Source organism: Lepidochelys olivacea (assembly GCF_965140295.1).
Source record: "Lepidochelys olivacea isolate rLepOli2 genome assembly, chromosome: 23".
NCBI classification, from domain to species: domain Eukaryota; kingdom Metazoa; phylum Chordata; order Testudines; family Cheloniidae; genus Lepidochelys; species Lepidochelys olivacea.
The window spans coordinates 5,606,573-5,628,965 of record NC_140433.1 but is presented as its reverse complement, the minus strand read 5'-3'; the positions used below and the strand labels follow the sequence as shown (position 1 = coordinate 5,628,965).

Genomic DNA, 22,393 nt, shown 5'->3' with positions numbered 1-22,393 from the left:
AATACACAACATGACAAAAGATCACGCCCTCGCCTGAATGTTACAATCTCTCCTAGAGACCCAACGTCTTTACGTTGAACTATGCAGGAAGTGGAGCCGATGGAGGGCAACAGAAAACCAGCCGAACTTGTCCATGTTAATGACACTAACATCGGTGCTGTCCGAGCTCTCAGTCTATTACACCAAGACCCAGTTGTGTGCCAACCCAGCCAGAACACAAGTGAGTCTCTTCCATCTGTGCAGTTGTGAGGCCGGTAGACAACTTAACATCTGGAACGGGGTATCACTTGCCCACTGCTGGACTCCTGTCTACCTTGGAGTGACGCTAGCCTGCACTCTCTCCTTTGAGGCACACATGGAGAAGGTAAAAGGCACCCGGCACAACATACCCAGGAAGTGTGCCAATTCAAACTGGGGAACCAGCCCAGCAGCAAACCACTGCGCTTGCACTTCGCTATTCAATGGCTGAATACACCTGTCCGGTGTGGGCAAGATCAGCCCATGCACAGAAACTGGACCCTGCACTGAATGGGATCATAGGAGGCTAGAACCCACCAGTGTGAACAACCTTTATGTGCCTGCTGGAATGGCTGCTCTGGATGTTAGGAGAGAGGTTGCAAGCAACATGGAATGATTATGATAGGTCGACCTGCAGCCTGGAGAAGCTCGAAAGTCAGCCTGCTATTCTAGCGAGCCAGATGCAGGGGACTGCGGAGGCCCACGGACCAGCTGTTGACCAGAGGAGCCGCACAGCATGGAAGATCTCGCCAGGGCTGCACGCTGGCCGTGTCAAAGTTTTGTTTTCTGGAAGGACATGAGCCAAAGACCCAAACAACCTCCTGCCTCCTTATGGGCTGGGCCCAATGGGGCCGCCCGCACCAGGGCGTGAAAAGCTTTGGGAGGGGGCCGTAGCCCTGGCCTGGGGGACGGGTGCAAAGGTGGAGGAAAAACATCCGGGCCACGGGTGGGGTGAGATCCAGGTCTATGTCCACTGGGGGTGGGGGTGGGGGGAGATCACTGGGATTGGGGCTGTGGGGTCAGGGATCAAAGGGCATTGGGGAGTAGGGTGGCCAGATGCCCCGATAAAATCGGGACTGTGCCGATAATTAACTCTTTCTCCCGCATCCCGACCGATGTATGCCCGGGACGCCATTAGTCCCGATAGTGCAGGGTCGTCAGGCGTCCGGTTGGTGAGAAGCCGGTCGGCTCCCTACCCGGCTCCGCGCAGCTCCCCGGAAGGGGCCACATCTCCCTCTGGCTCCGAGGCACAGGGGTGGCCAGGGGGACTCTGCGCTCTGCCGCCACCATGAGCGCTGGCTCCGCAGCTCCCATTGGCCGGGAACTGGGCCCCAATGGGAGCTGCGGGGGCAGCGCCTGAGGGCGGAAGCAGCACGTGGAGCCCCCTGGCTGCGCCTCCGCCTCAGAGACCGGGGAGGCTGCTGAGGTTGGGGTCAGGGGTCAAAGGGCATCAAAGGGAGGTTGCTGTGAGTAGGGCGGTGGGGCCAAGGGTCAAAGGGCACCAGGAGAGGTCGCTGTGGCTGGGGTCATGGGTCAAAGGGCAGGAAGGAGCTGTACCATCCACCCCACCCGGCAGGCAGCAGCAGGCGATGGACTCGGTTACCCAGCACCCACCGCGGCGGCCCCGCCACGGCCCCCCCTTCACGCAACAGAACTACATGACCCAGGCGGCCTTGCGGCGCGCGCCTGCGCAGTGCGCACCGCCCGGGCCGGGGGAAGATGGCGGCCGGGAGGGGGCAGCGCGGAGGGTGAGGGCCCGCGGCTTGGGGCGGGCGAGTGAGTGAGTGAGCGAGCGCGGGGGAGGGGGCCGGCGAGGAGGAGGGGGGGGGGGTTACAATGGGGAGGGGGCCGGCGAGGAGGAGGGGGGTTACAATGGGGAGGGGGCCGGCGAGGAGGAGGGGGGGGTTACAATGGGGAGGGGGCCGGCGAGGGGGGGGGTTACAATGGGGAGGGGGCCGGCGAGGAGGGGGGGGTTACAATGGGGAGGGGGCCGGCGAGGAGGGGGGGGGTTACAATGGGGAGGGGGCCGGCGAGGAGGAGGGGGGTTACAATGGGGAGGGGGCCGGCGAGGAGGAGGGGGGTTACAATGGGGAGGGGGCCGGCGAGGAGGGGGGGGGTTACAATGGGGAGGGGGCCGGCGAGGAGGGGGGGGTTACAATGGGGAGGGGGCCGGCGAGGAGGGGGGGGGTTACAATGGGGAGGGGGCCGGCGAGGAGAGGGGGGGGTTACAATGGGGAGGGGGCCGGCGAGGAGAGGGGGGGGTTACAATGGGGAGGGGGCCGGCGAGGAGAGGGGGGGGTTACAATGGGGAGGGGGCCGGCGAGGAGAGGGGGGGGTTACAATGGGGAGGGGGCCGGCGAGGAGAGGGGGGGGTTACAATGGGGAGGGGGCCGGCGAGGAGGGGGGGGTTTAAAATGGGGAGGGGGCCGGCGAGGGAGGGGGGGTTTACAATGGGGAGGGGGCCGGCGAGGGAGGGGAGGGGGTTTACAATGGGGAGGAGGCCGGCGAGGGGGGTAGCGAGCCTGGAGGCTAAGGGAGGGCTGCCCTGAGGTGATGTGATCCCTGGGGGAGGCCTGGGGCGGTGATAATGGGGGGAGGGTGGGGCCAATAGGTATCCCATGGGGGCAGTGGGGCAGGCTGGGGGTCCTGTGGGGTAACAGGGCATCCAGGCCGGGGTGGCGTCAGGGAGGCCTGGGGGGTATCTGGGTGTGGGGATGTTAGACTGGGGTGATGGGGTGTCCTGGGCTTTCATGTGGGGGGAGCTGGGGATTCTGGGGGGCAGGGTGCTAATTAGTCTCCTCGTTAGCAGCTTGAGCTGAGAGCCCCTGGGCCGGGAACACAGAGCTGCCCTCTCGCCCGTCCAGCGCTGGGCACAGACCCCTTGGCAGGGGCATCCCGCTCTCGGCTGGGAACGGCTCGCGCGCCGGGTGCCCGCGTCACCATGACCAGCCGCGCAGGGGAGGGCAGCAACGCCCGCATGAGCATCGCCTCCCAGTTCTTCACCCAGGAGGAGGGCAGCGGCACCGACAGCATGACCACCTCGGAGCGGGTGCGTGGGGCGGGGAGCGGTCGGTGAAGGCTGAACATTCAAGTGGGCTGGGAGTCAGGCCCTGGTCCCTTTTAGCCCTAGACCAGGGACAAGAGAGGTGGCTCTGATCCGGCCCCAGGTCTTGGGCACTGGCTGCCCAGGGGTTGGGGGAATGGGATACAGGGCCTTTCCCCTTTAGGGGTCACCAACCCCAGCAGGGGGCATGGCTGGCTCCGTGGAGGGTGTCATGACTAGGATAAGGGCCTTTCCCTCTAGGGGGCAGCAACTCTGTTCCAGCCCCTGGGCAGGGGGAGTGGCTGGCGCCGGGGTTTGTGGAACAGGTTACAGTCTGCTCACCTCTCTTGCCAATTACAGTCCAGTTTCAATGGGTGTCCTGAGGGGCTAAATGTTGGGGCCACGTGCTGTGCCCCTCAGTGATCCTTCTGTACAGGGTGTTTACTGGCTCTGTCTGGTTCTTGCGAGGCAGCGTAGTCTGGGCAGGGCTGGGACTTCGCACCTTTATACTGGTACAGCAGCATCCACGCTGGAGGAAACTAGGTGTGGGTAAAGTCCTGTCTAGCTAAGGGTTTAGATTGGAAGCTTTTTTGGGCAGGGACCATCTCTTGCAATGGGTCTGTTCTAGCACGATGAGGCCCTGATCTAGGCACTACCATAATGCAAGTGGGACAGGTGTCTGTCACCAGGGCAGCTGTCGCCATTGGTCACGTACCCCTCCTGAGCTACCTGTGTGGAGTCCCTCTGTACCGGGCAGGACTTCTAACTTCATTGCCATCCCTGCTTGTGGTGCTGCTTTGTGCCGCATGAGTGGTGAACTTAGGACTGTCCTGAGCTCCCAGCCTAGCTTGGCCCTTGGGTGTTGCCTCCTTCGTCAGCTTGATCTGTCTTGCGAGAGGAGCCAGGCCAATCTTGAATTCCTTGGTGCCTCCTCTCTCTGCAGGTGGTGGATCTGTTAAACCAAGCTGCCCTGATCAGCAACGACTCTAAAATCAACCTCCTCAAACAGGTGAGCAAAACCGCTGCTCCTCCCTGCAGCAATGGGATGACAGTGGGCTGGAATGCAGGGTGCTGGGAAGAGCTGTAGAGGGGCACGAGGTCCTGTGCCTGCCTGTCAAAGGTGTAGACAGCAGGGCTAGGGTCAAATAGCATCAGCTTTTCTTTCATGCCTCTCAGATTCCTCCCTGGCCTTCTCATAAGGACCCACACCTTCCCCGTCTCTCTAGCCATTAGCCCCTCTTTGGCTTCCCTGGGATTCTCTGATTCCACCTGGCTCCTTGCAGGGACAAGACCTGCTGCTGGGCTCACATGGCTCTGTGTGGAGTTCTTTGGTGTCGCAGAAATGCTGGATGGCGGCTGGGTCCGTGGGGCAGGGTGCTGCGCTGGGGGGAGGCAGATGGGCGATGGCTGATGCTGCAAACCCCTCCATCCGCCCGAGTCTCACCCCCTGCCGTTCCTCTTTCCCCACAGGTCCAGGAGCTAATTATAAACAAGGACCCCACGCTGCTGGATAACTTCCTGGATGTGAGTAGCCCTGGGCGCCGCTTTGGGGTGCCAGGAACGACTCTGAAAACAGCCTGTCCCGACTCTCCTTGTGCCCGTGGCAAGGGCCGGTGCAGTACCACTGGCTCTGCAGGCCCTTCACTCAGTGGCCCCCATGACCCTGTGACGGCTGAGTGAGGTGGAGAACTCCTCTGACTGACACAGAGCATTAACTCCCTGCGCAGCAGGCCCATGGCTTGGGGGGCAGGGGGTGAGGTATGAGCGGCTGCCCAAAGGCTGCCTGGGTTTCCAGCTGGAGCCCCAGACGCCCCTCAAGCCTGGCGTGTCCTGGGCAGTGCCAGGGCTGGTGGCTTAGACTGCTCAGTGTCAAACACAGGCCCGTGGAGTGTGAATATTCTCACCTGGGCCTAACCTAAAGCTTTCCGCAGCCTCCTCCCTGCCCTGACTCGGGGGCACTCTAGCTCTGCCCTGGCCCCGCTTCCCCCTCTTGGCCAGCTCTGCTGCCCGCTGGGCAGCTGAGGCCGGCCCTGACCACCTGCCTCTCCGGCTGCAGGAGATCATCGCCTTCCAGGCGGACAAATCCATCGAGGTGCGGAAGTTTGTCATCGGCTTCATAGAAGAGGCCTGGTAAGGACAGATTGGCTGCTGCATCCCGGAGCCACTGGGTGTAATTCTCCTTCCCCCACAGCTTCCAAGCCCTCAGGGTGCTACAGGTCTGTAGAGCACCTAGATGGGAGCCCCAGCCAGCCAGCGCTCCTGCCCCATGTCCCACAGGCCGCAGCCGCTGGGACTCTCCCACCCCGCTCCCTACAGCACCCCCTGCTGGGAGGGGCTGAGTCTGGGAGCTCCCTTCAGCCAGCACAGGAGCGTCCCAGCAGCAGCCTGCAGAAGGGAAGTCGGCTACCTACGGACCGGTGGGACTGGGCTTTTCCCTGAGGCGGGGGGTGTCCAGGGTGGGGCAGGCGCTTATCCCTTGTCTCCAGCTAAGATCCCTGTTGTGAGCAGGGCCTGGTAGGTTACAACAGGGGCTGCGAAGAGTCAGGACTCCTGGGTTCTATTCCTAGCTGTGGGAGGGGAATGGAGTCAAGTGGTTAGGGCGAGGGGGCTGGGAGCCAGAACTCCTGGGTACTGTGCCTTGATCTGCCATTGACTCCCTGTGTGACCGTGGCAACTCCCTCCCCCTGCCTCAGTTTCCCCACTTGTACAAGGGGTGAGGTTTCCATAGAAGCCAATTGCTCTGGTCCTGGATGAGGGTCTGGTTGCTGCAGTAGCTGCTTGCCCCACCTCCAGCCAGCGCTGTCTGTCTCCCCACCACCCCCAGCAAACGGGATATCGAGCTGCTCCTGAAGCTCATCGCCAACCTGAACATGCTGCTGAAGGACGAGAACGTCAACGTGGTGAAGAAGGCCATCCTCGCCATGACCCAGCTCTACAAGGTGGCGCTGCAGGTGAGCGCCCCTTGGCCAGCCTGCGCAGCCCACGCCTCTCCCAGCAGGGGGCACTGGCTGGGGGAGGAGCGCCTGGCTGCTGCAGCCCCAGCTTTTCCCAGCAGGGGGCACTGTAAAGAATGGGGTGGGACGCTGGCTGTGTGGGCAGCGACCGGCTACTCCAGGCCCGGCCTCTCCACGTAGGGGGCACTGTGCTCCCCACCCCAGCTGTCGGGGGTCATCAGTGCTCGGCGGCCGGCCTGGGCACTCACCCCTCCCTTCTGGCTCCCGGCAGTGGATGGTGAAGTCCAAGGTCATCAACGACCTGCAGGAGGCCTGCTGGGAGATGGTGTCGGCCATGGCCAGCGACATCATCCTGCTGCTGGACTCGGACAACGACGGCATCCGCACCCACGCCATCAAGTTCGTGGAGGGGCTGATCATCACGCTGTCGCCCCGCATGCCCGACTCAGACGTGCCCAAGCGCCATGAGAACGACATCAGCCTCGACCGCATCCCCAAGGACCACCCCTATATCAAACACAGTGAGTGGGGGCCCAGCAGGGCTCTAGGAGCCGGGTCGGGTGATCTGTTGGGGTCCCACTGCCTGTCGGCACGCAGCCCCTCCACCACTAACAGCTGTCCCCCACCCAGCCCACGGCTTGCGGCCTGTGCCGTGACCCCGCCCACTCCTGCCTTTCAGATGTGTTGTGGGAGGAGGGCAAGGCGGCCCTGGAGCAGCTGCTGAAGTTCATGGTGCACCCGGCCATCTCCAGCATCAACCTCACAGCGGCGCTGGGCTCCCTGGCCTCCATTGCCCGCCAGCGGCCCATGTTCATGGCTGAAGTGATCCAGGCCTACGAGACCCTGCATGGTAAGCACTGCCCCCTGGCCGGGCTCTGCCTCGGGACCCCCATCCCTGGCCTGAGCCACTGGATGCAGCAGTCGGCCGGGGGCTTCCCCGGGCCCTCTCCAGGGCTTCAGCCAGGGAGCCCAAAGGGCTTTGTGTGTGTTAATGAATGAAATCCCAACACTTGTCCTGACTCCCAGCCACCCCACCACTCCCTGTCCAGCAATAGAACCCAGGAGTCCTGCCCCTCCCCCACTCTGCACCCCACTTCCTACCCAGGAGTCCTGACCCTCTGCCTTGCCCTGCACCCCACTCTCTACCCAGAGCCAGACCCCAGGCCTAGCCCAAGCCTCCATCCTACAGCGGGGCAGCCACCCTCCTGCGTACCTGACGCCCCTTCCATGTCGCCCTCCCGCCAGCCAACCTGCCGCCGACACTGGCTAAGTCCCAGGTGAGCAGCGTACGCAAGAACCTGAAGCTGCACCTGCTGAGCGTGCTGAAGCACCCCTCGTCCTTCGAGTTCCAGGCGCAGATCACCACCCTGCTGGTGGACCTGGGCACCCAGCAGGCCGAGATCACCCGCAGCATGCCCAGCCTGAAGGAGCCGCGCAAGCGCCCGCGGGACGAGAGCGACCCAGCCCTGAAGAAGATGAAGATGGGTGAGCGGGCAGGGCAGGCCTCGCTCTGCTGGGAGGCCCCATTTAGCAGCAACCGTTTCGGTGGGTGGGGTGCCTTGGGAGATGGGGTGCAGGCAGCTGAGAGCTGTCTGGGTGGCCCCCTGTGCAGTGAGTTTGTCCCAGTTCCCAGAGGGAGGTGATCAAGGGAACAGCTCAGTTACTCCGGTTCAGTTACTCCAGCTCCAGCCTCTCCCAACAGGGGGCGCTGTGGGGAGAGCTCCTGGCTACTCCAGTCCCAGCCTCTCCCAGCAGGGGGCGCTGTGGGGAGAGCTCCTGGCTACTCCAGTCCCAGCCTCTCCCAGCAGGGGGCGCTGTGGGGAGAGCTCCTGGCTACTCCAGTCCCAGCCTCTCCCAGCAGGGGGCGCTGTGGGGAGAGCTCCTGGCTACTCCAGTCCCAGCTTCTCCCAGCAGGGGGCGCTGTAGGGGCATGGGAGCACTGGTGTCCCAGGCATCATCTGAATTGGGCCCCTGGGTGCAGCCTGCGCGGCAAAGTCGGGGATCCAGAGGCCTGGAGCAGCCAGCTTGTCCTTAGAGGTCGGGTTTCTAAGGCAGTGAAATCCCTCCCGAGGGCTGGGTAAGGTTGGCAGGGGGCAGCGTGTGGGGCAGAAGCTGCCTCCCCTCTGCTGGGGCCGTACCAGCTGTGGACCCCAAGGTTCTGGTCCCAGGGGCTGCTGGGAAGGTGAAGCTCTGTGTGCACACGGCATCCGCTCTGTGGCACCTGCCAGGAGCCAGCTCTCCGCTGCCGAGCCCGGGGTGGAGATGGTGCCAGTCCTGGCTGTCTGGGGCTGGCAGTGCCCCTTGACTCTAACCCCAGGCCTCTACGGCACAGAGCCACCCCTCGGGGAGGACGATGAGGATAAGGATCTGGAGCAAGCAGCTGCGCCACCACCCAAGCCCTCTGCCCAGACCAGCACCCATTCGGACACGGACATCACGGCCGAGTTCCTGCAGCCCCTGCTGACGCCGGACAATGTGGCCAATCTGGTGGGTGAGGTTGGGCCCTGGCTCGGTGCTGGTGGGTCCCTGAGTCCCCTGAAATGCACCCCCCCCTCCCCGCTTAGACACGCTGCCCGTGGAGGGGTGTGTTGGGCTGCAACCGCCAGGCCTTGAGCAGTGGCTCCTGTTACAGCTCACAAGCTAAAGAGCGTCAGGCGTGCTGGATGGGAGACCTGTGAGGGAATCCAGGGGGATCAGGGCGCGGGACAGGGCTCAGCAGGGGGCGCTCTCCCCTCGCAGTCAGTGCTGACCTCGGTGCGATGGCGCTAGGGGACGCTGTGCTGCGGGGAGTGGGGCAGGGGGCTCAGCTTGCAATCCATCTTGCCTTGCAATCAGTAGTGACCCCAGTATGCCACTGGGGGGCCCTGGGCTGCAGGGCGCTTGGGCGGGGGCTGAGCAGAGGGCGCTCTCCCTGCAGCCTGGTCTCTAACCCGCTGGCCTGGTGGGAAGCCGGGGAGGCCTCACTGCTGGAAACGGTGCTGGGCCTAGAGCGCAGGGCCTGGGGCCCATAAGAGCACCGCCCTCTGCAGGGCATCCCCCTGCAGGCTGCATCACGGCCATGTCCTGGCTCTCCTGCCTCAGGTGCTCATCAGCATGGTGTACCTGCCTGACACCATGCCCGCCTCCTTCCAAGCCACCTACACCCCCGTGGAGTCGGCTGGCACAGACGCCCAGATCAAGCATCTCGCCCGCCTGATGGCCACCCAGATGACGGCTGCAGGGCTTGGGCCAGGTACGTCTGCTGGGGGAGCGGAGGTCTCCCTTGTAGCACAGATAGAGCTCTGGGGGAAGGGGGGCTAGCGTCTGGGAGACCTCAGACTCAGTGCCATCTCCCCTGCTCATCGGCTCCCTGCCTCTCCAGACTTCGGGAGCCCTCTCCATCCACAAGATTCCTCGCTGCCTGCTGGGGGTGAGTGGTTTCCAGTGGGTGGGGGCACTGCAGGTCAGGAGTGCGGGGTACCAGCAGAGCTGGGGGGACTCCAGGGCTGGGCTAGCAGGGGGCTTCGGGTCAGGAGGGAGGGGCACAGGCGGAGCTCGGGGGGGGCTGGCAGGGGGCTGTGGATTGTGTTTGAGGGGCCTCGGCAGAGCTGGGGGTAGTTGCAGCTCTTGTTTCCTGGCTCCTCTCTCCTTCCTCTGGGGTGGTGGCCGGGGGCTGAATGGCTCTGCCTGGCCTCGCGAGGGCACCGTGAGTGAGTCGGCTCCTTGGCACAGGCTCCTCTCCCCGTCCTCCAGGCGTGGAACACACCAAGCTGCTGAAGGAGGAGCCGAAGGAGGAGAAGCTGGTGAAGCCTGAGAGCGTGCTGATCAAACGGCGCCTGTCCTCGCTGTCTCAAGGGCAGGCCATCTCCGTGCTGGGGGCGCAGGGCTGCGTCACCATCCTCCTGGAGCAAGAGGCCCCCCAGGCCAAGCGGCGCCCAGAGCCCATCATCCCGGCCACCCAGACCAGGTGAGGGGGAGGGCCCTCAGGGTCTGTGCTGTGCCTGGGGTTTATAGTCTCCCAGGAGGTACCCCAAGAGGTCGTGGCCCTTTCCAGGGCAGGCTGGCGCCTCCCAGGCTGGCTCTTCTGCAGCACCCCCTGCTGCCCGCTGGGAGCTCTGCCCAGCCAGTCTGACAGGCAGACTCCTGCTCAGAGAGGTTTTGCCCCATTGGGGATCAGTGCCTGTCAGTCAGTATCTGCAGCGCCACCAGGCAGCCCTTTACAAACAGGCTCCGAGTCCCTGCACCAGAGCATCATAGAATCGCAGGCTTAGGAGGGACCTCGAGAGGACAACTAGCCCAGCCCCCTGCACTCACGCCCGCCCCTGCCAGCTGTTTGTCCAACCTGCTCTTAAAAACCTCCAGGGACGGAGATTCCAAACCTCCCTGGGCGATTTGTTCCAGGGCTTAACCACCCTGACAGGAACTTGTTCCTAATGTCCGCCCTGGCTGCAATTTAACCCATCGCTTCTTGTCCTGTTCTCAGAGGTTAATGAGAACAATTTTCATTTCCTCCTTGTGACAGCCTTTTATGTACTTGAAACTGTTATCATGTCCCTACTCAGTCTTCTCTTCTCCAGACTAAACAAACCCAGTTTGTTCAGTCTTCCCTCATGGCTCATGTTTTCCAGACCTTTCATCATTTTTTGTTGCTCTTCTCTGGACTCTCCAGTTTGTCCACATCTTTCCTGAAATGTGGCGCCCAGAACTGGACACAATACTCCAGCTGAGGTCATATCAGAGTAGAGCGGAAGAATTACTTCTCGTGTCTTGCTTACAATACTCCTGCTAATACATCCCAGAATGATGTTCGGTTTTTTTGCAACGGCATTACACTGTTGACTCATATTTAGCTTGTGGTCCACGATGGCCCCCAGATCCCTTTCCGCAGTACTCCTTCCTGGGCAGTCATTTCCCAGTTTGTATGTGTGCAACTGATTGTTCCTTCCCAAGTCCAGCACTTTGTATTTGTCCTTATTGAATTTCATCCTATTTCCTTCAGACCATTTCTCCAGTTTGTCCAGATCATTTTGAATTATAATCCTATCCTCCCAAGCACTTGCAACCCCTCCCAGCTTGGTATCGTCCACACACTTTATAAGTGCCCTCTCTATGCCATTATCTAAATCATTGATGAAGATATTGAACAGAACTGGACCCAAAACTGATCCCTGTGGGACTCCACTCCATGTGCCCTTCCAGTTTGATTGTGAACCACAGATACCATTGGGAGGGCTTTAGGTCAGCGAAGAGGATCGGAGGTTATGGCAGTTGGTCCTGGCGGGAGCCAGGCCAGGCTCCTGTGGGGTCCCTCACGGGGTCTCTGTGTTCCCATTGTTAACACACCTCTCTGCCCCCTCAAGTCCGTTGTCCTCCATCTGCCAAGCCCTGCTGAGTTTCTGGTCCTGCCTGAGCCCCCTGCGGCCGTTAACACTCAGGCACTGATTTTCCCCAATCCCACATGACGTATGTTGAGTCCAGCCAGCTCCTGACGGCGCGTTCCCACCACCCAGATGCCTGAGGCCTTCCTGCTGTGCCCGGTGGGTAGTGCTACCAAGCCAAATGGGTACCCTGAGGCGTGGGTGGTTCGTGAGAATGTTACACACCATGTCCGCCTCCGGCGCTGAGCCACACTCTTAACTCCCTGCTCCAGGCTGGCGGGCGCCGGTGGGCGCAAGAAGGTTTTCCGCCTGAGCGACGCGATCAAGCCACTGACGGACGTGCAGATGGAGAAGCTGAAGCTGGGAGCCGTGAAGCGGATCCTGTGCTCGGAGAGAGCCGTCGCTTGCAGCGGGGCGGCCCAGGTAGGCACCGGCTCAGCCGCAGAGGGGCAGGGCCTGGGTACCGTCCATGCCTGACCCTCCCCTCTCCCCTCCCCACCAGGCCCGTGTCAAGATCCTCTCATCCCTGGTGACCCAGTTTGACGTGCCCCTGAAGAGCGAGGTCTTGGCCTTCATCCTGGACGACATCCGCAACCGGCTGGACCTGGCCTTTGCCTGGCTGTACCAGGAGTACAATGCCTACTTGAGCACGTTCCCCGCCGGCTCCCTGGACAGCTACGACGAGTGCCTCATTGGCCTGCTCTCTGGCCTGCAGGAGAAGCCAGACCAGAAGGATGGGTGGGTGTCCCCACTATGTGGGCTGAGCTTTGGGGGGGAGGAGCTGAGAGGTGGAGCCTTCCTGGCCTGAGTCACTGGTCTGGACCTAGACTAGCCTCGGTGTGGGGGGTGAGCTTTGCCTGTGCCATGAGCTGCGACCCTGCTGGGATGTCCGTGCTGCGAGCTTCCTCCCAGTAGTGCCTAGCTAGGGCTCCAGTGCTGCGAGCTTCCTCCCAGCAGTGTCCTGCCTGTGGCAGCTAGGGCTCCCATCAGCATCACCTGCCTTAGACCAGCACCCAGCCCGGATTCCTGTAGCGTAACTAACGCTCCTGCTGGGACCAGCTCCCTGCCGTGTCGTGGGGCTGCCAGCCTGGCCTTCCCTGCCACGCTAGGAAGGTTTTCCAGGGGGCAGGTGTCCCCATCACACAGCAGTGAGCATCCTCGCTCCATCCCAGCAGGGGGCACAAGGGCTGTGGAGACGGCACTCTCAGCAGGAGACATCTGCCTGCACTTCCTGTCCTAAACATCTCTTGCCCAGCTGAGGAAGTGACTTGGATAATGTCATGGGGCAGGGGTTCTCTCCCTTTTCCATCCCTGGCCCACCCCAGAAGTGGCTGCATCTCAGGGGCAGGCGAAGGGCCCCTTTTCAAAGGGAACGTTGGGGCCGCAGCCTGCTGGTAATGGTCTGTGTGTGCGCCCCCTACAGGATCTTCACCAAGGTGGTGCTGGAAGCCCCACTCATCACAGAGAGCGCCCTGGAGGTGATCCGCAAGTACTGCGAGGATGAGGTGGGTTCGAGGAGCAGAGTGGGGAGAGCAGCTATTCAAGAGGCACCGTCCTTGCCTAAGAAGATCCTAACTGACCCCACTGATCCCTCTTGCAGGGGGACAGGGTGGGGCTGGTATCTCCCCATCACATGGTGTTTGCACCCAATATCTGCGGGCAGGCTCCTGTGATTCCTGCCCCACCGCCCGCGTCCCTCACCTGGCACTTGCCTGTCCGCGTTAGATGAAGCTCCTCCGGCTGAATGCATGGAGCCGATTCCCAAGCCTACAGTGGGGGGAGGGGGGGTGCAGAGCCGAGCCCCTGGGGGACCATCTGCTCACTGGGGTCGTCTGTTGCAGAGCCGCACCTACCTGGGGATGTCCACCCTCCGGGACCTGATCTTCAAGCGTCCGTCCAGGCAGTTCCAGTATCTGCACGTGCTGCTGGACCTCAGCTCCCATGAGAAGGACAAGGTGCGTCAGGCAACCGGGGGCCGGTGTCTTGTGGTATCGTCCAGCCCCTCTGTGCATTCACTCAGCCCTGCTCATCCCCCCAGATACTGCCTCAGGCCAGGCTCCCACCGCTCTGGCCACAAAGGCTCAGGAATCCTGCCGATGAGACCTGTAACTCAGATTCCTCACTGCTCCCCCAGCGTCCTGAGCAAGACGGAGGGTTCCCAGTGCCGTCCTAGCCAGATCCCAGGCCTCTGTCCCCCAGCAGCTAGCCAGGGGTGTGATTCTCGGCCTGGAGCGCTCGTGTGGCGTTGCTGTGCAGCTGTCTTGAGCTGCCCCTGCCTCAGAGGTGGCTGCCTCTCAGTGCTGGGTGAGCACTCCCCTCACATGCCGCGTCTGCCCTGCAGGTCCGCCAGCAGGCGATCCTCTTCATCAAGCGCATGTACGAGAAGGACCAGCTGCGGGAGTACGTGGAGAAGTTTGCACTGAACTACCTACAGCTCCTGGTGCACCCCAACCCCCCATCTGTGCTCTTCGGCGCCGACAAGGACACGGGTAACAAGGCAGGGCCGTGCATGGCTGGGGGACAACCAATGAACGTGGGCTGCTGTCCCTGGGGGGCAGTCCTCAGTGTCGCTAGTTGGTGGGTCAGATCTCCCCTACAGTGCTGGCACCAGTCCCAGCCTGGTGCTGATGGCTGCTCCCCGCTCGGTGATCGGAGGAAGGAGATCTGTGCTCGTAGCCGCGGGGAATTCCTGGGCATCTCAGGCCCGTGGCTGGGTTCTGCCCGCGAGCTGGCATTGCTGTGGTTAGCACTCCAACCCCGCTGTGCTGGTAGCCGTCTGCTGCTTCCATAGCCGCGGATCAGAGAGCCCCTCCTTAGAGTTAATCGGGCCAGCTGCTGGCTCTTCCCTGAAGTCTGAGCCTGTCCCTTGTCTTCCTGCTGGACTGGCGCCCTGGGTGCGGGCTGGCGCTGGAGGTCGGGGCGGCCGCTGCTCTTCCCAGTGGTTCTCCAGCTGCTGTTGTTGGCTGGGAGCCCCACAACTGATCTCCCGCCCCGCCCGCGCCCTTGTCATGCAGAGGTGGCTGCTCCCTGGACCGAGGAGACCGTCAAGCAGTGTCTGTACCTGTACCTGGCCCTGCTGCCGCAGAACCACAAGCTGATCCATGAGCTGGCGTCGGTCTACACAGAGGCCATCGCTGACATCAAGCGCACCGTGCTGCGGGTCATCGAGCAGCCGGTGAGCAAGCCGGGAAAGGCTCTGCGGGGACCCGCTGCTTAGGGTACAGGGCTGTCTGTGCAGGTGGGGACAGCGAACTGTGGCTGCTGTAAGGCTGACCCCAAAGCAAAGGGGCGCCGGGGCCCGATGACTTGGAGTTGTCTGAGCCCAGGGCTGGAGACTGAATTCAAAGCTAGGCTCTTGGGGCAGGGCTGTCTGTACAGCCCCTAGCACCATGGGGGGGCTGCTCTGTGACTGGGACTCCTAAGATGCTCCCGTAATACACCCAATAGCAAAGCAAAAGTACAGTGGGGTCCTGCCTGTGACTGTGGTTCCTAGGCGCTACCGTAATACACCTAATAATGATCCAGGCAGATGGGTCACACTTTCTGTTAAGGTTCAGGTTAGAAATAAAGGGTTAATGGATGATTGACAGCTGGCTTAAAACTGGGTTGATCAGCTGTTCTGGAGTCCAGAAGTGTCCAGCTGGAAGGGGCCTCGAGCTCACCAAGCCCAGCCCCCTGCGCTGAGGCCCGGCCAAGTAAACCTAGACCAGCCGTGCCAGGTCGGTCAGCCTGGTCTTAAAATCCTCTCTGGATGGGGATCCCACAGCTTCCCTGGGAAGCGTGTTCCAGAGCTGAACTCTGCTGAGAGTTGGAAAGTTTTGGTCCTAATATCTTACCTCAGTCTCCCTCACTGCAGATTAAGCCCATAGCTTCTTGTTCGCCATGTCCACTGAAGGTAGGATGCTGGATCTCCGTCCTCTATACCAGCCCTTAACGAATTTGATGACTGTTCTCCACTCGCCGCTCAGGCTTTTCTAAATGCTAAACGTACCTGGTTTTTTTAACCTTTCCTCCTAGGCCAGGTTTTCGAAACCTTGGATCATTTCTCTTGCTCTTCTGTGGACTCTCTCCACTTTGTCCGCATCTTTCCTGAAGTGAGGCGCCCAGAACTGGACCCAGCCCTCCAGCTGGGGCCTTCCCCGGTGCCAAGTACAGAAGGATAGTTATGTCCCGTGTCTTTCCTGTGACGCTTCTGTTAATACACCCAGAACAATGTTCGCCTTTTTCACGGCTGCATCACGTTCTTGGCTCGCATTCAATTTGTGATCCACTCTAACGCCCAGCTCCTTTTCAGCAGTACGACCCCCTAGTTGGTCCTTGTTTTGTAGTTGTGCGTTTGATATTTTCCTTCCTAAGTACAGTACTTTGCGCCTGTCTTGATGGAATTTCTTCTTGCTGAGTCCTAACCCTCCAAAGTGCTCGCAGCCCCTCCCACCTTGGTGTCAGCTGCAGATTTTATAATCGCACTCTCCACTCTGATCTCTGGGTCAGCAATGGAAATACTGAATGGTAGCAGACCCAAGGCCAGCTCCTGTGGGACCCCGGGAGACACGTCCTCTCAGTTAGGCAGCGAACCATTGGTAACGGCGCTTTGTGCCCCCACCTTAGAGCAATTCCATGTAGAGCACATTTCCCTAGTTTGCTCTGAGACTGTCAGGTGGAACTGTTCAACCCGACTGAAATCAAGCTGGATCCTGCTGACTGCTTTCCCCTACCTCTGAGATCAGTACCCCTGTTGGAGGAGGAAATGAGGTTGGGTTGGGATGATTTGTTCTTGACAAATCCATGCTGGCCATTCCTTATAACTCTGTTATCCTCCAGACTGCTCCTGCCTGTGGCTCAAAGCCATCTCTGGTGGGCAGCCAGCCTTGGGTCTGTGATCTTACAGCCTCTGTCCTTTGCCTTTTCTGAACAGAACCTAAAGCTGGAGTGTCCCTTGCAGGCTCCAACCTCTGGGGGAGGGGGGGAGGTGGAAACAAAGAGCATTACCTGGCCGTGCTGCACAGATCTGGTTAGCCGGCTGCTGGGCTACCTTGCAGCAGGGTGGGGAGGGTCCCAGGAGCGTGGGGGTTTGGGGTACTCAGCTGCATTCCACTAGCTGGGTTCCCTTGGGGCTTGGTGGGGAGGCCACGGCCCTGTTGCGTGTGCTGACTCGGCACAGTTGGTTCCTTTCCCCCCCCCGCCATCCGTGGTGATTCTGCTCTGAGACTGCCTCTTCCTTCTCTCCCCTCCTTGCCCAGATCCGCGGGATGGGGATGAACTCCCCGGAGCTGCTGCTGCTGGTGGAGAACTGCCCCAAAGGGGCTGAGACCCTGGTGACCCGCTGCCTGCACAGCCTGACAGATAAAGGTATCCCCACCCCACGCTGCCACTGTACCCGCCCCAGTTGGCACTGCCCTCCAGATGGGTGGGCATTCGGAGGGCTAGAGCAGGCCTGCTCGCTTTTCTCCCTGGCTGTCTGTCCTGCCCTGTGCCTCGGTTTCCCCTTAAATGGGAATGTTGCTTCCTCAAGCATTCGTCCTCCCCGCACCCACACACACACACAGACCAGCGCTGGGCTCCTCCTGCTGATCTCTAATCCCTCCCCCAGCGTTGGCCTGTGTCACGGGAGTCCCCGGGCAATGCTCTGGAACTGCTTCCTACAAAGCCAGTCAGGACTCTGGGGAAGTCTCCTTTCTGTTAGCAGACTGTCTTCAGGACACACAGCTCACACAGCTTCCACCTTCCTGGGTCTGACCTCAGAGCATTCAGCATCCTCTGCCCCTCCATGCACTTCCCCCAGCGAGTCCGCCTAGGCGGGGCTCCTGGGGTAGCCAGAGGGTCTTGCAACCCAACTTTGCAGTCAGACGTGACTCTCAGCCAGACAGTAAAACAGAAGGTTTATTAGACGACAGGAACATGGTCTAACACAGAGCTTGTAGGTGAAGAGAACCGGACCCCTCAGCTGAGTCCATTTTGGGGGGCAGTGAGCTAGATAACCACGTCTGCCCTTCACTCCATGTCTCCAGCCAGCCCCAAACTGAAAACTCCCTCCAGCCCCTCCTCCGGGCTTTCCCCTTTCCGGGGCCAGGAGGTCACCTGATTCCTTTGTTCTCCAACTCTTTAGCTCTCACCTTGCAGGGGGGAAGGGCCCAGGCCATCAGTTGCCAGGAAACAGGGTGTCGGCCAATCTCTGTGTCCAGACCCCTGCACACACCTGCCCTCTAGGACTCCCCCACCCCCTAGATACTTAAGAACTGCCTAGGGGAAACCGAGGCACCCCCACACTATTCAGAGGAAACATTAAGAACAGTCCCACTTCGTCACAACCTGCCCTTGCTCTCACAGTGCCCCCATCTCCGGAGCTGGTGAAGCGAGTTCGTGATCTCTACCACAAGCGGCTCCCGGACGTCCGGTTCCTCATCCCCGTCCTCAATGGGCTGGAGAAGGTAGGACCCCATGGGGCCTGGCGGGTGCTGCTGAGCCAGGCAGGGCTCCTGGCAGCTTGCCTGGCCCAGCTGCTGCCATGGCCGGAGTGGGGGTAGTGGCTGGACAGCCACTGCCTAGTGGAGACTGTTCTTATGGGAGGCAGTAGGCTCTAGTGGTTAGAGTGGGGGTTAAGAGGGGGCTGGGAGCCAGGACTCCTGGGTTCCATTTAGAGTGGGGCCGGAGGGTTGTGTGGCATAACCGATATCTGCCAAGCTCTCCCTCTCCCTCCCGCAGAAAGAGGTGATCCAGGCTCTGCCCAAGCTCATCAAGCTGAACCCCATCGTGGTGAAGGAGGTGTTCAACCGCCTCTTGGGGACGCAGCACGGTAGGTGCTGAGCCGGGAGCTGAGCCGAAGGGCTGCGATTTCCCCGTTCTGCGGGGCCAGCTGCTGACATGATGCTGGGAGATGGGCTGGTGCCAATGGACCCTGCGGGGGCAATGGTGACATAACGCTCAGTGCGAGGACAATTGGGGGTCAGTCCTGCGACGTCCATTCCAGGCGGGGGTGGGAGCTTCACGCCCCCTGGCCCAGCCAGGGAGAAGCCTGAGCATGGAAAGTTTCAGGAGCCCCATCTTGTCTCTCGTTGGGAGCCTGGGGAGAAACTGATCTGGGCAGCAGGGCCCTAGGCCGCTCAGTACAAGCCTCCCACTAGGGCACAGTGGGTCTGCGCAGACAGCCCGGCCTCCCAGCTCAGCCTCCCCCTCTTTGCCTTTTGCAGGCGAAGGGAATTCGGCCGTGTCCCCCCTGAACCCTGGGGAGCTGCTCATCGCCTTGCACAACATCGACTCCACCAAGTGCGACATGAAATCCATCATCAAAGGTAAGGGGGTGCCAGAGCCCGGGGCAGATTCGGACAGCAGGGACGGCTGCGTCTGCTGGGCCAGCCCTTTGGCTGCTTGCGCCACTGTGCTGCCCCTTTCTCCTTCCCCTTAACTGGCCCACGGGTGGAAGCCAGGACTCCGGGGTTCTCGTCTCGTGCCCACTGGCAACCTACCCCCTGCTCTCTTCTCTGCCCCTCCGTGTGTCTCAGCCGCACCCCCGAATCCCCGGCAGCCTTGGCTAACGTCATCTCTTCCCCACCACAGCCACCAACCTGTGTTTCGGCGAGAGGAACGTCTACACGTCGGAGGTGCTGGCCGTGGTGATGCAGCAGCTGATGGAGCAGAGCCCCCTGCCCATGCTGCTCATGAGGACGGTCATCCAGTCACTGACCATGTACCCACGCCTGGGTGGCTTCGTCATGAACGTCCTGTCCCGCCTCATCATGAAGCAGGTGGGAACCCGGCCCCGCGGCACCTCCTGCAGCCTGGCCAGGCAGCCTAGCGCTGGGACCCTGGCACAAGCTAAGCTGGGTTGGGTTAGCCCCTGGAAATCCCAGGGCTCCTAAGGAGTGGAGGGGGGGAGGGGGGGTGATCCACAGAGGGCGCTCTTATTGTTGAGGCCTTGTTAAGCTAGTGCCCCGGAGGTAGGGGGCTCTGGAGCTGGCATTGTCCTCTCCCTGCTGAGCCATAACGCTAAGATCCCGTCGCTGGCTTCTGTTCAGTCCACTGTCCTGGCCCGTTCCCCCTCTCCTCTCTTCGGCCTCCCTCAGCCCCCACTCCTTGCACTTAGTCTGCACTTCCTGTCCTAAACTGCCATGCGCTGGTGGCGTCTGGCTATTGACTGGCCGCCAGGTTCCTCCCCAGAGGTGGCAGCATCCTCGCGCCAAGGAAAGCGATTTTCTCCAAAGTAGCTGGGGGCGGAGCAGCTCTTCACCTGTCCCCCAGACAGCCCAGGTCTCTTCATTTCTCAGTCCTGCTCCCCCTCGGGCGCGGGCTCCGGAGGTGCATGTGACAATGCCAGGCCTCTGCCCCACTCCAGGTGTGCCTTGCCCCCTTGCTGCTCCTCCAGCTGCCCTGGCTTTCAGCACTGCCTCTGGGTGGGCTTCTCCACCCCCAGTGTGACCCGCTGACACATGGAGGGCTGGCTGAATTCGCTGCCCCTTGTGCCCATGTGTGGGTGTGCAGGGGAGGGCATAGTGAAAAGGCCCCTCTCTTAACCACCCCCCTTTGCCCTCCCAGGTGTGGAAGTACCCCAAAGTGTGGGAGGGCTTCATCAAATGCTGCCAGCGCACCAAGCCCCAGTCCTTCCAGGTCATCCTGCAGCTCCCTCCACAGCAGCTCAACGCCGTCTTCGAGAAGTGCCCCGAGCTGCGGGAGCCGCTGCTGGCCCATGTCCGCTCCTTCACTCCGCACCAGGTACTGGCCTGCTCCCTGGAGGGCTGGGGGGGAGTCATGCAGGAGATTGGGGGCTGAGTGTAATCTGGCGGGGGGCACAAGTGATGGTGGGGTATGCAGCTGTCCTTCCCTTTAATAATGGGGACAGACTGCAGGGCCCCAGCATGCAGTGCTTCCCGTCAGTCTAATGAAGGTGGGGGTGTAGGGAATGGAGCTTTCTTTAGGGTTTGTTCTTACCCAGTTCCCTCGGGGCTCCAGCATCCCCACCCTTTACTGGGGCAGGTGGGGAGTCAGGCTGTGTGTCACCAGCCCTCAGTGGGAGGAGGAGGATGGTCCTAGTCACAGTGCCCCCTGGAGCCTGATGCAAGATTGCTCCCTAGTGTGCTGGGCTCTGCCCCTGTTTGGCTGTGTACCCCCAGCAGTGGGGCTCCCAGCTCTCCCCTAGGGGATACCACACCTCAGTCAGCCAGCTCGTGCTCAGCCTTTAAACTCACCTGCTGCGACTAGTGACTGCTCCCTAGGACAACTCTGCCCCCGTCCCAGGGTAGGTCATAGAATCATAGGTCCTTACGGGCCAGCCTCTCTCTCCAGTTGGGAGCTGGCTGTTCCCAGGGCAGGGGAGAGGCTGGAGCCCCGGACCCAGGGCAGCTGGCTCCTGCATGACTTGCTCACCCGGCCCCTCTTTCCCCTCCCCATCCCGCACAGCAAGCGCATGTCCCCAACTCCACCATGGCCATCCTGGAAGCCAGCAGCAAGCAGGAGGTGGAGGTGAAGGACTCCCAGCCGCTGGAGGAGGTGAGCGGAGACGCCTGGGCTGGGAGGCTAGGAACTGGGCTGGGGAGGGAGTAAGCCGGTACCTGAAGGTGCAGAACAGAGCTGTGGGCTCAAGAAGGTGCTGGGGGTGGGACTCTAGCCACAGGGCTGGTCTGAATGCTCTGCTGCAGAGGCCCAGGGTCTGTGGGATGGGCCTCGTCTATTTCCCCCGCGGGCTGGCAGGGAGCGGGGTCCCCAGCCCAGACTCTCTGAGCGGAGTCCTTTGCTACCCTGACTCGAAGGGATGGGGAGGGGTCCCTTCCCTGGCTGACGGTGCTTTATCGCCCGGCAGGAGGAGCAGGAGCCCGCGCCTCTCCTCCCACGCATGTCCCAGGACATGATCGCTCTGCGGCTGGCCCAGGAGAAGGCACTCAAACGCCAGCTGGAGGAGGAACAGAAACTGAAGCAGCCAGCCAGCCAGCCACGTCCTGCCCATGCCCTGGCACCACTGCCTGCCGAGGAGCCGATGGACTTCCGGGAGGAGGGGCCCGAGGTGGAGACGCCCACCATTTTCATTAGCATGCAGGAGGAAGAGGAGGGTTCAGGCGGAGATGGGTCCCTGTTGGACTCCAGCGTGGAGGGGCCCCTACCTGCGAAGGTACGTTCTGGGCACGGACAGGCACTTGGCAGAGCTCGTGCATAGAGTCAGGGCTGCACACAGCCAGGGTCCCATTAACCCCTCGCTGGCCTTAGAGCTTCCTACTTCTTCTTGGCCTCCCAGTGTCCCCTTGCACAGAGGGAGGAGAGCTCTGCCGGCCACCAGAGGGCGCTCCCCAAACACTGCAGCATCAAGGGCCCTGCCCCATGGTAGCCAAGGTGGCTCCTGCTGCCAAACCCCTGTGCAGCCAGTGACCCTGCCCTGCTTGCCGCTTGAGCCAATCTGCCCTGGGGGCAGGGCTGCTCCACCCCAACTGGTCTGATTGACCAAAGCATGGAGCCAAGGGCCTATCCAGTGCCTTTGGCTCCTCCCCTTCCTGCCTGCGGCCAGGAAACCAAGGCTGATGTAGAGATCTTGGGGTGGGGTGGGAGTGCCCCAGGATAAGTGAGGGGTCGTTGAGGTCTCAGTTAGGGACATGATCCCCTCTTGGGGGTCAGGGTGGCAGTTAAAGCTAGAATCCAGCTCCGGAACGGGTCCCATTGGTCCATCCGGCTGCAGGGCTGGGGTGTCTCCATGAGGCATCTTGTCTGCCCCCTTTCCCTGCCCCCTACCAGGAAGCGAAGAGCAAGGAGGCGGGAGCCAGCAGCGCTGCTGACGAGGGAGCGGAGAGCAAGCCCGAGAGCCTCACGCCCGACGAGCCGGCACCCGGCGGGCCCCAGCCGGTCAGCCAGCCTGAGGAGCTGCCAGAGCCTGGCGGTGGCGGCACGGAGCAGGAGCAGAAACCAGAGAGCTGATGGGGCGGGGCAGAGCCGGCCCCTCCAGGGCAAAGATACTCAGGGGGGAGGGGGAGAGGAGCAGAAACTGCACAGCTAACGGCCTGGCTCTTGGCCTAATAAAGAGGCCAAATCAAGAGTCGCTGGTCCTG

At 61.6% G+C, this 22,393-nt stretch overlaps 1 protein-coding gene across 5 annotated transcripts; it reads left to right on the top strand.

Moving 5' to 3' along the window:
- Positions 1-1,676: 1,676 nt before the first annotated feature.
- Positions 1,677-22,380, top strand: SYMPK (symplekin scaffold protein; the record flags this gene model as incomplete). Of its 5 annotated transcripts, none has more annotated exons than XM_084612771.1 (27): positions 1,677-1,766; positions 2,828-3,067; positions 4,005-4,070; positions 4,532-4,585; positions 5,118-5,191; positions 5,886-6,012; positions 6,287-6,536; positions 6,695-6,865; positions 7,261-7,500; positions 8,348-8,502; positions 9,097-9,247; positions 9,727-9,961; positions 11,645-11,795; positions 11,875-12,110; positions 12,796-12,877; positions 13,214-13,327; positions 13,714-13,861; positions 14,387-14,547; positions 16,613-16,721; positions 17,700-17,800; positions 18,075-18,165; positions 18,560-18,661; positions 18,927-19,114; positions 19,902-20,078; positions 20,763-20,852; positions 21,163-21,468; positions 22,083-22,380. In XM_084612771.1, 27 exons carry the CDS (start codon positions 1,677-1,679, stop codon positions 22,260-22,262), a joined length of 4,089 nt encoding a protein of 1,362 aa, XP_084468897.1. In that variant the 3' UTR covers positions 22,263-22,380. The 5 variants fall into 5 exon arrangements, with proteins under 5 accessions (XP_084468897.1, XP_084468901.1, XP_084468898.1 ...); XM_084612775.1 differs by having other exon boundaries at positions 1,717-1,798; positions 9,748-9,961; XM_084612772.1 differs by having other exon boundaries at positions 1,717-1,798.
- Positions 22,381-22,393: the final 13 nt, after the last annotated feature.